General features: G+C 39.9%; 1 protein-coding gene across 4 annotated transcripts in view; it reads right to left on the bottom strand.

The window, feature by feature from the left end:
* Nucleotides 1-269: 269 nt before the first annotated feature.
* Nucleotides 270-14,273, bottom strand: part of LOC105258023 — a 328,244-nt gene continuing 314,240 nt past the window's right edge. The window contains exons 11-17 of one of the 4 annotated variants that reach the window (XM_020029615.2): nucleotides 8,494-8,706; nucleotides 6,678-8,321; nucleotides 5,843-6,091; nucleotides 4,936-5,391; nucleotides 4,395-4,670; nucleotides 3,693-3,959; nucleotides 270-3,288 (exon numbers count right to left, since the gene is read on the bottom strand). In XM_020029615.2, coding sequence (XP_019885174.2) covers nucleotides 3,104-3,288; nucleotides 3,693-3,959; nucleotides 4,395-4,670; nucleotides 4,936-5,391; nucleotides 5,843-6,091; nucleotides 6,678-8,321; nucleotides 8,494-8,706 — 3,290 coding nt within the window. In that variant the 3' untranslated portion in view covers nucleotides 270-3,103. Of the gene's footprint in view, nucleotides 3,289-3,692; nucleotides 4,006-4,388; nucleotides 4,671-4,935; nucleotides 5,404-5,842; nucleotides 6,092-6,677; nucleotides 8,322-8,493; nucleotides 8,707-14,273 lie in introns of those variants that run through there. The other 3 variants (XR_003123324.1, XR_002192862.2, XM_025412240.1) reach the window with 3 other exon arrangements.

Genomic DNA, 14,273 nt, shown 5'->3' with positions numbered 1-14,273 from the left:
CTTCTCGCGCTCGTTTAGTATATGACGGTATGTGAGCCGCTCTTATTTTGGAAATGGCATACATTACATTGAAAAATAATGAATTTGAGACTATTCTATAGTGCATTACATCGTCAGAAATGAGAAGATCATGAAGATAATCTTTCCTCGTTTTTTTTTGCAATCAAAATAAAAGCTAATTAAAATAATGAAAATAATTAGTGGTTTACATATGTGGCAACTGAAATTTGATAAGGATATCTGGAGCAGAGACAATGATTCCGGGATGCACGTTGTAAATTGATCTTTATTACAAGAAATTACATGACTAATTTGTACATATAAAATATAAATATCATACAAGTACTATGGTACAGAGACGCATGTTTTCCGGTGGAAAGTGGAAGTAGATTGCTAGTTACAATTAATAATTACTATCACTATAATTCGTTATTATTACTGTTGTATTCACGGCAGACGGACTGATACGCTCTTGGCAATGTTTTTAACTCAGATTGAATTCGGACACGCGACGATAAGTAAACAATTATACGTACGAATTTTAACGTTACACGTGACAAATTATGTATAAAGACATTTTCCGCGATTTTCGAAAAGACGGAAATGAAGATTCGCTCTCTGAATATAATCTCTTTGGGTAGATTAGCGAATGGAACGTTATATATAATAATTATCATAAATGATCGCAATCATTTGAGTAATCGATCAACATGAAAAATCATAATTTTCTTGCGATAAACAATTTGTTCAACAATATATATTGAATATCCATAATACATTAATGAAGAAAGGAACCGACAGATAAAGCAATGACGATAATTTCAGCCACAAACTCATCTTTGATCGTTGATGAGCGAGATACGGAGAAATGAACGTGTAAAATCTCTTTAATTAGCGCGACATTAGGGCGACACGAAGGAATCACTTGGTTTTGTTGCCTTCTATCTGTGGATGGCGATTAATCTGGTTCCACGAATCTGTGAAAATGACGTTTGTGCCTTCGCATTTACATTTCGTGTTTAACGCTAAATGCGACTATCAAATTTTTCTATTTGTAGCGATCTTTCCGGTGCGACCTCAAAATTATATCAGAAACATCTCACACTTTGAAACTCAATTCTTGAGATGTTCGCATTTAATGCTAAATGCAATATGTAAATATGTATATATATGTATACACATGTGATAATCAGTCGCGTTTACGTGTTTCACGTCGGTATTCACGTACAATAATTGTTTTGCATTGTGTGTATATGTATCTATATGCGTGTGTGCTTATATATTCATATACATATACGTGTGTATCATGCATAAATCTCAAGGTATAACAATTTAGGACGCGAAAAAATCGTGTTTTTTTTCCATCGATATCGGTCCATCATGATTCGCATCAGAAAACTAGAATACCTCAGTTTCTGCCATTCCTCTTTCCTTCTCTATACGTTACTCCCATGCCGATTTATTTTTATCCCATCTATTTTTATTCTTTCCGACTTTATCCCCGCCTGTGCTTATATCCTCTCCGCGTCCTCCCTTCGCATAACATTTTCACATCGGAAACGAGAGAGTTAGACTCCTCATTTTTTCTTCTTTCTCTCTCTCTCCTTCTCCTATTTCTCTCTTCTTTTTTTTCTACAAGTTTCAATAGCACTCGCGTGAAAGTTTCTTACAATTAACAAAAATTTATGATTTATTATTATTCTCATCTCTTTTCCTTCTTCTTTTCGCTACATGCGTTCTTTCTTTCTTTCTTTCTCTCATTCGCTCTATCTTCTTTTCCGCTTCTCTCTTTCGCATCTTTCTAAGTGAGTTACAGAACCCTACGAAGTGCGGTAACTGTTGATAACGATTAAAGCTACGATAATACCATGAATTAACGTGCGTGTATTAAATACATTACGGCGCATTTCGTTAATCGATCGATCGTTAATGGTATAAAAAGATTTCTTTTTGCACTATTTTGGCAGTGCGTTGCTCGTTCATTCACGGCAGATTTCCCATTGCTTTCGTTTGGCTTCCCCGCAAAATCGAAGCTCGATATTTTAATGAAAAAAATTTGCATTTATTTCTAACATTAACTTCTATTGTTATGAGACCATTTCCATCGACAATCTAAATTAACTAGCATCGCTGAATTTCTTCTCTCTTCCTGAATCATAGATAGAGAAAGAGAAATTTAATCATTCGATGCTCTCTAAATTGTGTAGACGATCTCAGTTGTTGATACTGTAATAATCGAGATTGTATCATTATAACTAATTTGCGATCGTTTATGATCGGTTTTCTCGATCTTCATTCGACTGTCTTTCCGCGGTCAATTGATTCGATTATGAATATGGACGCGTGTCGTATTGTTTCTAGATTGAGATAAATATCTCTAGTCTACTGCGACAGTTTTATCCGCTTGTTTTGTTTGTCGCTGTTCCCGATGAATACGCAGTTTGGCCGGTTGGCCAGCAGTCTTTTTAGGTCGGAAATCTATCTTTTATAACTTACTAATGGCATCAGTCAGATAGTATGGCAGCGATAATATTTGATAATAAATGACTCTGAATAATAGAATGTGAAAATAAAAGTATCAACTCTCATGTACATAAAATGCTAATATAAACGCGACACGAGCATTGTCCTCGAAACTGACTTACTTACTCGTGTCGCTATAATAACATGCGAGAATTACTTAATATCTTCATTCTGTATCCTGAGAAACATCGTTGGAACTGAAACAATCGCGAAATCTCTAACACGAATACATTTTTCGTTAAAACTCTATAATATAACTTCGATAAGACACGTGCGTGTGCGTGTACGTGTGCGATACTTCGGTGTAAGACTCTTTTTAGGTTTCTTTATTTCTCGTTTAATCTTGCTAGTACCGTTAGGCTTAACAATAGCGACGACATACGATGACGATGACGATGATATATCATAATATATCATTAACAATTACTGGACGGAGTCGAGCGACATCGACGCCATTCTCTGCTAATTTATTCCATTCTATTCGGCGACCTCGCTCGTCTCGTTTCAACGATTAAATTCGTAGGTGGATGGGCGGGATTGGTGATCAACACGCGGTCGTGCGTGCTGATCCAAGTTTACGTTAGGTGATGTTAATCTCGGCTGTCGGCTGCTCGGTTGTCGGCTGCTGAGGACAGGAGTCGAAGCAGGTGACCAGAAGAACGTGGCTCTTACAAGCCTCCACTCTTTTCTGTAGAATACATGTCTCGACCGTCAGAGCTTCCAAAAATGACGGATTTCGCCAGTCCATGCTGTCTTCTACGTACACTATTTTTAAAATCAAATATGATCGTAATAATATGTACATGTCACTAATCATGATTTATTATATTGTAAAGTTGTTTTATATCTACACTTGTGTAGATGTAAAAATTAAAATCGAATATAATAACATCTATTATTAAATAAAATTTACTTGAATATATATATATATATATATATATATATATATATATATATAAATTATATATGTTAATATAAAAATTAATGAAATCAATTATTCACATAATTGTTTAAGATTTTTATTTATTTATTTATAATATAAATATTGTTGGATTACATTAAAAAATCGTGACATATTGTTTTGAACAACAGGCAATTGAGAAAGAAATAAAAATATTTGTATTTACATAACATTCGAATTTGTCGCTGATCTGAATACCAATACTTACGATTATAGTCCCAGCGAGTGTCGGGCACCATTAGGCGTCTTTTGGCGTCGCGTAGCTCCAGCCTAAGAAGGCGCTGGCGCAGGCGCAGGCTGTGTATCCTGGACATCATTCCACGTGGATTCGAGCGCACCCGCGCGCGCCTGTCCAGGATGTCTACGTCCTCGCCTGTATACGCGAGAATCGCCGACGCCGCGGGCGGCCCCGGTTGAGCCCGGCAGTGGGCCCGCGACCGCCGAAGCTCGTACCCTGCCGCCCGCTGTTCCACCGCTGAAACACCCGCACAACGTCGAAGTTAGAACTCCCAGCGCGCCACCTGAGGAGAATCACCGTACGGCGGGATTGTTTTAGAGGGCTTGCGTATCCTTTCGAGCAATATTGAAGGCGCTTCCGACAATACCTTCGTGCTTTGCGTACTTTAATGGAGTCAGATGTTAGATAGTTTTAGAAAGAGTTGAGCGTTAGGGGGTGGAGCAAATAACGAGAGAGATGGGATGAAATTTCCATGCGAGGTGAATGAACTAAAAAAAATCGACTAACTACTATTATATTAAAAAAAAATAAATAAATTTCTCTATTTTCTATATATTTTGATTTCTAGTTTAGGTTATTTTGTTTAACTGTGTCATTAGTAAAATGAACAATTTTGGTATTATATCGTATGCTTTTTTAAGAATGAATGTTCGGAAGATACTTAACGATTACCTTGATGTTCCTGTAACGCGCCAGTTTGTCGGGACGAGTCGCTAGTGATACTGCTCGTCTCGCTATCTCTAACGATACTGTCATAACCGGAGCTTTCAGCACGATGTCTGGATAGTGTGGCCGGTGATAGTTTAGCCGCTCGTGGCGTTGTATCCGCACCGGAATCGGAGCTCTCCTTGTTGAGACCAAACGAGGAGCCGAGGCTAAGGATCTTGCGTTGCATTCGTCCGGAGGAAGGCGCCGGAGACGGCATCGACAATTGCAAGGAAGTGCCGCCTACAATATAAAATATATAAATGTTATTTATTATTTTTTTAATATAAAAAAAGCGTTTATTTATATTGGTAAATTTATTAATTTTCAAGTAAAAGTTTATTCAAACGTGCAATTCAATATTTTTATTATTTAAGTCAAGAATCAGACGCTATGATTGAACTTTCTATCGATTTTTAATCAACGCAAATTTTTATAAGTATGTTATAAAGATATTAAAAAATATCTGAAAACGTTTATTTAGATTTTACTGCTGTTCCATCTGTACCTTGAATCTTCAGATCCTCTTCGATGTCGGATTTTCCTGTTACCGTTCTCTCGGACCTTTCGGCAGCCGTGAATAGCTTCTTCGCCTCTATATATTCCTCTTCGGGATCCGAACCGGATGCTCCGTTTCCGGGTATCCTTTCGATCTCCTCCTTCAGATTGGGATTCGAAGCGCCATCCGGATGCCTCAGACTCGAGATGTTGCAGTCGCCCAACTTGCCACAGTACCTTCTAGGACTGGCGAGATGGGCAACGCTACTGGGATACCAATAAGAGGCCGTGGCAGGCCTAGACATGCTCTGACGACAATTATCGCAGATTTTTTCTTGATCGGGCTTGCCGGCTATGTATGCAGGTTCACTATAGATGCTGCCGTGATTGCTTGCGTTGTCGTTGAATAAGACATCCGAAAGGGACAAGGATTGACAGCGAGACGGCGGACGGAAGACGGTCGCTGCTGGAATTTGTCCTGCGTTAATGTTATACTGGATGTAGACCGCAGATTGCTGGCTGTAGTGCCTTAATTAACATCTATTATTCGTTTGAAAACGATTTTTTATTTTTAATCAAGCGGCAGATCGCGATTTTAATTTTTTATTTGGATTGTCATAATTTTGTTATATTTTGTTTCACTTTTTTTCAATGATTAATAGAGAAAACATGAGAGTAAATTTACAAAATAAAGCACTATTGTGTTTACGTGAATTTAGATCTCAGATTTGAAAATTGCGTTTTCTTCTATGATGCGGTGATCGAATATTGTAAGCGAGAAATGACACAACTGTGTATCCTAAAGAGCGAATAACGTCCATCTCTCGAGAGAATTCAATGTAACGGTAAAAGAAATCTGTCTGGTTTTCTTTTTGCCGTCGACAAAATTGATTGAGTCTCCAATCGCGAAAACTTACATGGAGCATCTCGTACGTTGACGGTGGAAGAGTTTTCTCTCTGGTAAGTCACGGAGTTGGAAACGTTGGCGAGAGCGAGTTTGCTTTGGTAGAGCTCATGGAGGCGGGCCAACTGATCGAATTTGTGCCTGGTCTCTTGCTCGAGAAAGTCCTCGTGGTCAAAGTATGGCCTAGGTAGAACACCGGCACCAACTGGCGGCGGATAATGCGGTCTATATCTCTCCGTGTCTGACATCACCGACATAGAGTCTGGAAATTATTTTTCTATCTTGTACCTTTCGTCCGTTCAAGTTTATCGTGTAAGAAGTCGCTGGGTAAGAACGACGAGGGAAAATAGCGGAACTATAAGACAGCTGTCCGCTTTGGTTTGAAAAAGGGGACGCCAATGACATGTAATTATATCAGAGTATCTGTCTTTGAGAGAAGTAAATTATTGTATTCTATCTCATGGTCTATTAGTCGTCTCTAGCATCAAAAAATCAATTTTGAAATGAAGCGAAAAATTTTTACAAAAGTTTATTGAACGACAATTTTTCATGACAAAGTAATTGCGATAAGATAGAAATTGAATATGATTATATAGATTTTTATGGAAATTTTGATTCAAATAGCAAGATAAAAAGAATATTTATAATAAATTATTATAAATATTCTCCTTATCTTGCTATTAAAATAAATAAAATTAAAAAAAATAATTAAAATAAATTAGTCAATCTTTGTAAATTAAGAGTTACCATAATAAGAGTTACTATAATTATTTATTATACATTAATAATGAAATATATAATGAGCGTTTAAAAAATTAAGTATTTTGCATAAACGAAAATTTACTTACCTGTGAAAGTTGACACTACAGTGAGATTTTCTTGGCTAAGAATTCTTAGAGGATGTTCTTCTTGATCGCTCTCAAGCAGAAGATTTTCACCCATACAGAGCGCGATGTCCTCTTCAGTCACTTGTAAACACGAGTCTTGCATAGGTACTGGTTCCAAATCTTCCTCGACAATCTCTAAAATTTCGTCCTCCGAAGACAACGAATGTCTCGAAGGTAGAACGATATCCTTATGCGACAGATTCAGACTTTCCATGGAGACTTCTCGGCTTACTCCGTTACTGAGTGGTTCGATCAACGGTAGCGGTGGAGGTACGACAATTTCTTCATCGTCATCTTCGTCATCTGGCAGATCGAGCTTCCCCTTTTCGACATTGTCATCCATCACCGGACTCGCTGTCAAATCTAACCCTGAATCCGTATTGGATTTAACGTTAAGCAGATTCAGCTTGGCGCTCAATTTTTCGGTTATATCCTCGATCTCGTTCGCTTTCAAGCTATCACTCTCCGTGGACAATGACGTATCGTCATCCTCCATACCGCTGCAGGTTTTGAACTGTGTCAGTTCTTTAAACTGGCCGGATGACTGGCCGGATGAAGACATCTTGGAGGAGTCGAGCCGCGACCCGACGTGTTTCGCTCGCTGTATCTGCGACGATTGATTTTCCACCCACTTTCTAATCATGCTTTTCTTGTGGCTGTCCATGAAACCGTAACCGGAAGACGCATGCTGATGAGTGTGCAATTGCAGCGCTGGCGCGCTGGTCAATTGCATTGGCCCGTCGATCCATGTCTCTCGTTTATGATGCGAATCTTTCAGCATGTGTCTGGCTTCCGCGACCTTCGACTTGGAGATTCTCGGACCATCTATCCACTGTTCGTCGGAACCGCCGCTCGGCGCCGCTATCGGGATCTTACTACTGGGCGAGTCGTTGATCTTGGACGCTGAGGACGCGCTTTTCGACGAGGAATTCTTCCTGGCGGGGCTCGCTTTCGGGGTCACGCTATGTGCCGGCGATGTCTGCTTCGACGCGGTCTGCGTCAGCGTCTTCACCGTCTTGGATTTATGTGCCGGACTACGTTCCTCGGGGACTTTGCTCGGTCTCTCGGCGGCGGAACCGCGAAGCACGCGGCCCATCGCGCAACGATTGTCGCCCGAATTCAAGCTTGGTATGTAAACGGGCGGGTGTTCGCCATCGGTGGCATCGTCGGCGCTCGGCCCGACATAAATCACCGTGTCGGCGGATAGATCACTCGAGCTGGGATCGCACTCGCTGTTCTGCCGAGCCGCCTCCTCGCCGGAACTGCCGCCGCTCCCGGTACCTTGCGTGCCGCCGCCGACGAACTTAATCTTCCGACGTCGCATCCGATGGATTCTCGACGCTAGTTGAACGGTAGTGAGCGTCTCTGTATAGTGCTGGGCATTGGGAGACACGTGCGCTATCATGGCCGCGTGGCAGGTCAGAGAGCCGAGGCACTCCTTGAGCAGTTGTGTCAATTTGTGTTCCTTGTACGGCAAGTGCTTCTGGCCGTTAAAGATCGCGAGAAGAATGTTGCCCAGGCCAGAGAGGGGAATTCCACCCGAAGACTTGCCACGGTCCGAATTTCCCAGATCCATCAGATGCAGTCGACTTCTGCCACCGGCAACTGTGCAGTTGAGAAACAGCGCTATTTTTGAATGTCATAACATAGAGCAAGAAGAACGAGAGGGAATGACGAGGTATCACGTATGGTATACGGAAACTCTGAAATAACGATGAAGAATCGGACGGAAAGCGGGACGGTGATTCAAGAGAATTCGAGACGAAGATTTATTTACCTCCGCCCTTGCCGGCGACGCTGTATTGGTACACGTGCAACGTGTAGAGCATATGCGCGTCGCCGTCCTCCCGTTGACGGCCGGCGACTGCTGCATCGAGGTAGAAAGCTGCGCGTTCTGCCGTAGGCGCGCGGAGCTCGCTATGCTGCTGCAATTGAAGGGTACCAAACAGTGGATCGTCCCTGAGGTATACGGCCGGCGACTGTTCCGAATCTGAGAATAAAAGAACGATCACTGTTACATAACGTTTACCTCGCAGAAGAAGGTAACGCAGATTTTATATGGATTATCCTTATGTAATATTTCGCATCTGTCACGGGCATAATCTTGTTTTTATCACGTCGTCGCGCGTTGAAGATTCTTCGCATTAATGCGATAGAAATTTAGTATTTTATTTTACAATATAAATATGTGCTTTTTATGGAGTATAATACGTCGCATACATTATATAATATATACAGAAAAAAATATTTATAAGAATACTGATTTCCATAAAACATAAGTCGTTTCTCCGTCTTTTATTTTATTATATTAGCGATATAATATGACGATATTTATGCATTTTGATTATAAAAAAAAGAGATAAAAACCAGGCTCTTCGCTTCCCCAGAAGAATGTATCATCTCGTGCACAAAATTTTATCCCGAGTTCGCGTAAACTCCCTAACACACTCTCCCTTTATTTGATTCCATTATTTCGCGGAAAAATAATATTCGCCAAGAACAGGACGAATGAGGCTCGAGATGCAGGTGCGCGCTACTCGAGGCCGTAAATCGGTCGAAGCTCGGGGCTCGAGATATCCATGGGACGCCTCGTTCTAAATTACGACGTCGATAAAACGTCGGAAGATATGTCGCGGGAGATACCTACGTTTCGCTATCGCGCTTTATCACGCGTCCGTATATATGTATGCGGCGGGGACAGTCGGTCGTGGGCTTACATGCGAATAATCAACGTAATGCGAAACACAGCAGTAAATAGTGATCAGCGTAAAAGGGCAATTACGAGATCGGCGGGGAAATACGGGCGCGTGGATCAGACGATCGAATCAGGCAGGGTAATCTTCGTATTGTTGCTGTTTAGCCGTGCAAATAAAACAGTCCGATCGTAAAAGAACGAACGGAGAAAGGCAGTTAAAAGGATAGTTACTCGGACAAAAGAAATTTCGAAGAAAACACTGCGAGCTATCAATTATTGCGAATTGGACATTTCGACGGCGATAAATGTCGCGATCGCGTGTGCTATTGCGAAATGTGAAATAAAAAAAATAAAATTACAAGCTAGACGAAGTTTGATGGCTCGCGAATTATATCTGACGTAATAGGATATAAGATTGAATCTGATTCTTTGTGTAGAAATTACTATCTCTGTCAAAATATATTATGTAATGGAAATATTGTTCAATATTAATTATATGCGTACTCATAATAAATGCACTCATAATAAACAGATGTAATAAATATTTATAATAAAACTAATTTTAAAAAATCTTAACTCGTAAAATATATAAAATAAAGAAAAGAAAATTAAAGTCCTACGAGCATTTCGCGTGTGTTGCATGCATTCAAGTCGCTTTTCGCGCAGAGATATTTGAAATTGTATGTTCTATGATGGGGGGAGGAATGGTTAGGTAAATTGAAAAAACAGACTAAGGATTTCTTCGCGTCGTTGCATCGGAATCCAATAGCGATCTGTGAGAATGTACGTAAAAAGTTACGATAGCAAATTCGGACTTTCAAGAGAAACGCCCGCACTATATAATTACAAGCGTTGCGAATAATTGTGTTGTTACATTCTTGGCAGGACTATTGTAATTGCATTGTATGAAAATTTCAGTCGGATATCGATTTTAAATCCAAACTATTTATATAATATAATGAAAATTTATGTAATATCAAACTTCACAGATACAAATACGTTTCTCGTAGTGGAGGGAAAATTTCTCTAAGAGGTGAAAAAATTTATCTAGAAAAGTAATGTGAATATCGTTAAAACGCTAACACATTTAACAATAAACTCCCTTCGTATTTATGGTGAGAAATCTGCAAAGAGGGTCGGAACGAATGTACGGGAATTTAATTCAAGTAATGCTCTTCGAGTACCTAGCTTTCTATCCATCATTGTACATTGTACATCCGTCCGTCTGAAATTGCCTTTCGTCGTCGCTCTTACTATCCACACGTGTATTTTTTTATGCGTCCGTCTTTATGCACTCAGGACTGATACAGTTGGCCGTCGTTCGCGTTTATACGGTGTTTAGATAACCCCACCCACGTTTGTAAATTGCCAATTAGCCTTTTACCGCCGCGAGCTCGTCTCGGCGCGCTCCTACCTCCGGCATGAACGTCGTAAAGGACGCCAAAGGAAGAACGTTAAAGGATAAGGACGGGACGCGACGACATATGCCGCAGTTTATTTCCGCCCGGCCGTCTGCGACTTTTCACATCTGTTCCTGCCGGAAACCTTTTACCGTTTCTTTATGCCGCGCCGGGAAAATGGCCGCGAATCTCGCACCAAGAACTCCCGAAGAACGAGCTCCGCGCGAGCTTTCGTCGAGTCATTGAACGATTGATTTCGACTATATCCGATATCGTATTAGACGGGAGATACAGTCTAAGTCAGTTGAGCGTGCGACGAAGGAACAAGAGGCGCGCGCGAAAGCAGGAAGCGAGAGTATCCTCTACACTTACCAAAGCTCTCTTGATTTCCGTAATTTGCGAAGTCTCGGGAAACCGACTTAACCGTAGTAGATGTTCGATAATGAAATTCGACGAAGCGTATTCAGCAGGAAAGAGAGAGAAGCTACATCGGAATATTTGCATGGAACGATGATAATGCGCACCCGTTATAGAAATTTAGATAATTCTGCACATTACCATGTATACCAAATTCTTAACAGAAACGCGAAAATGAGCGCGATAGTGAGATTTTGTAAGAATCCGAATTAAGGGAGGTATTTAATATTTATGAGACGCGTGTGAAGCCTGAATAAGTCCTTGGTTTCGTCAGCTTACGCTGGTATTAAGATGCTATGATAAAGTAAGGAGGAAAATTGATAATTGTGTGTTAAATAAGAAATTACGCTGCTTTACTGCATTTAATATATAATATTATAAGTGGAAGTGAATTTTCTATAATATCAATATATATATTTTATTCTTACATTATAAAATTTGAAAAGCTCTTTTCAACTTTTATTTTACTTTTATTTTAGATAATAAATATTTCTTTAGATTTTAGAGAAAAAGGGAGCAGACATTAATACGAAAGATATTTTTTTTCAATATATTATTATAATAATTATAGTTACGTACATAGGTAAATCATAAGCCATTTATGTCGTTCGATATTTATAAATGTATGAAAAATGGATGGAACTGCTTTTTATGATATTACATAACTTCGTTTTTATTATACCGTGTAAATTTTCCGATTTCTTGATTGAGAGGCGACATAAACGACTCTGAAATGAAGCTTAAACTTTGCAACTGAAACATGACACTCTGAAATTCACAACAGACTTCGAGGTAATAATAAGGAAGGCTCGGTCTGGTCGACGTTATATGGATATACGCGCAAGCGCGTACATATGTATACATTGCTCACGTATAATAATTCACACAGATACGAAGCGTGGATGTACGGTGCAGAGGCAACGTAGCAATATCCATAAAAGGGACCGGAGGATGTAATATTACAGGCATCTGTGCCCTGCGGTGTAAAAGTACCGCGAGGAAGGAGACGACGAGTTTGTGATGTCGACGACTACAACGTGAAGCTCGCGACGGGGTGAAGGAGAAGGGAAATGCGGCAGGAGAAAAAGCGATCTGCGAGTAGAATCTTCCTCTTGGCACAGAAATGCGTAATGGACGCGGTTTTGACTTAGGCCAATTGCGAGCGAGCGTCGCGGGTGTTCAAAAAAAAAAAATGCCTCCACACCCTCTCCTTCTTCTTCCTCCTCCCTTTCTCTTTCTCTCTTTCTCTGTCCCTGTCTCTCCACCTCTTGAATAAATCGTTTTTCGACGCGTTTCGAATACAGTTTCCGAGCCCGGTCCCTTCGATCGTAACAGTCCTCATCGTCGCTGGGGCAGAAGGGCAGTAAAGGAAATCTGTTTCGCCTTTCCGGACGGCCGGCTGCGCTCCGGTACGCGACTTGTTTCCCCGAGCTCCGCAATATTTCTACGAGAAGTTTCTCGCCCCGAACACGCGTATCGTTATGAATCAGAGCCCTTCGGGACGGTCTTATCCGCTTGCATCGTTATTAAAACCGGTCGACGCCAAGATTTGATGTCGGAGTTTGGAAGTTATTAAATAGTATTGATCTTTTTATTATAGTGCAACGTTTTTTACTGCTAAAAATAGTGAGCTAAATAATTGAAATTTAAAATTTATGTAACATATAGGGACATATTGTAGAATTTTTAATATTACATGAAATAAACTTGAATAAATTTAACATGACATTTTAGAGTATAATTGATTGAAGGGATTTTATGTAGAATTTAAGGACAGAATTATGCATGTACCTCTTTCTGGAACAAAGTAATTTTGTCCTTTACGGTTTAATAACGTCTTACGGGTTCCTGACGGTTTAATATCCTGAAACACTTTCATTTCATGGACTCCAGAGAGAGAAAGAGAAAGATAGAGGGAGAAAGAGAGAGGGTGACATCACGGTCATTGACGCGAGTTCCCTCTAAGGTCTTTCTTGACATATAGAATCTATATTATATAACGTGATCTATGAGAAATTGATCTTTGTAATAGTTATAAAAATTGTTGGTTGCTATCGATCATGTTACTCGTCGATAGTTTACGACGAACGAAACATCTGCTATAAAAAAATACGAAGTATTAAAATGTATAGATAGATAACTGATGAGACATACATAACATTGTCTGATAATATTCAAAGTATGATATCCTGAAAAGTATATTCTACGTTAAAATATCATACATCACTCGAAGTATCCTTATTTCTCCGCTCGCTTCGATATACAAGAGTGCATTATACAGACACACCACGGTCGACTTTTCCGTAAGTGTTAAGATTGATGTATCGACTGCAGCGGGATCTCTCCCTGTTTGCATGGAATAAGACGCCGCTCAATTCGCAAGACACCCAGTGTATCCATGTGCAATATCACGGGGGGAGGGGAATTCTTTGTCACCGAAGAAGAGGAGACGAAGGGAGAGCAGAAGAAAATTAATGAACCCTCGAATCGCGTATTAAAGTAGACGCAGTCGACGTTTTCGTTGGAAGCGGCAGAAGTCTGTATAGCTTGAGGTATCTACATTTGCTGAAATAAGTGTCACTAGAGTCTCTTCAGACGTGATGGACGAACAACGCGGATATGAGAGCGACGTGAAAAGGTTAACGAAAGTTCAACGTCGCCGACATCTTCCTTGCAAGTGAAGGAGACGGAATTAATGGACGAATTATCATCCGTCGCCATCAGACGTGCAAGAAACTCTAAAGAAATATTCTTTCTCAGAAAAATACGATTGATCTTTAAGAAAACCCATATTGCCTTCTCGTAAATTTCACTCTGATGCGCTTAGGGTACTTTTTTTAGTCGCTAATTTTATTTTCCAACCAATAGAAAAAAATTTTTAATATAATTTATATTTTTGATCTTTAATATTGCAACATATTATTACATCTTTTTTTTGAAAAATTGATAATATCTAATAATTTACCTCATCAAGTTTACAGATATTTTATTAAGAATTTGTTTGTTTTCTTTTTTGCTTACATTAAGGTATTTATTAATTACGTT

The sequence above is a fragment of the Camponotus floridanus genome, unplaced genomic scaffold, assembly GCF_003227725.1.
Source record: "Camponotus floridanus strain SB8 unplaced genomic scaffold, Cflo_v7.5 scaffold5, whole genome shotgun sequence".
Lineage (NCBI taxonomy): Eukaryota > Metazoa > Arthropoda > Insecta > Hymenoptera > Formicidae > Camponotus > Camponotus floridanus.
The sequence above is the reverse complement of the archived record's forward strand: the minus strand, read 5'-3'. Positions and strand labels throughout refer to the sequence as shown.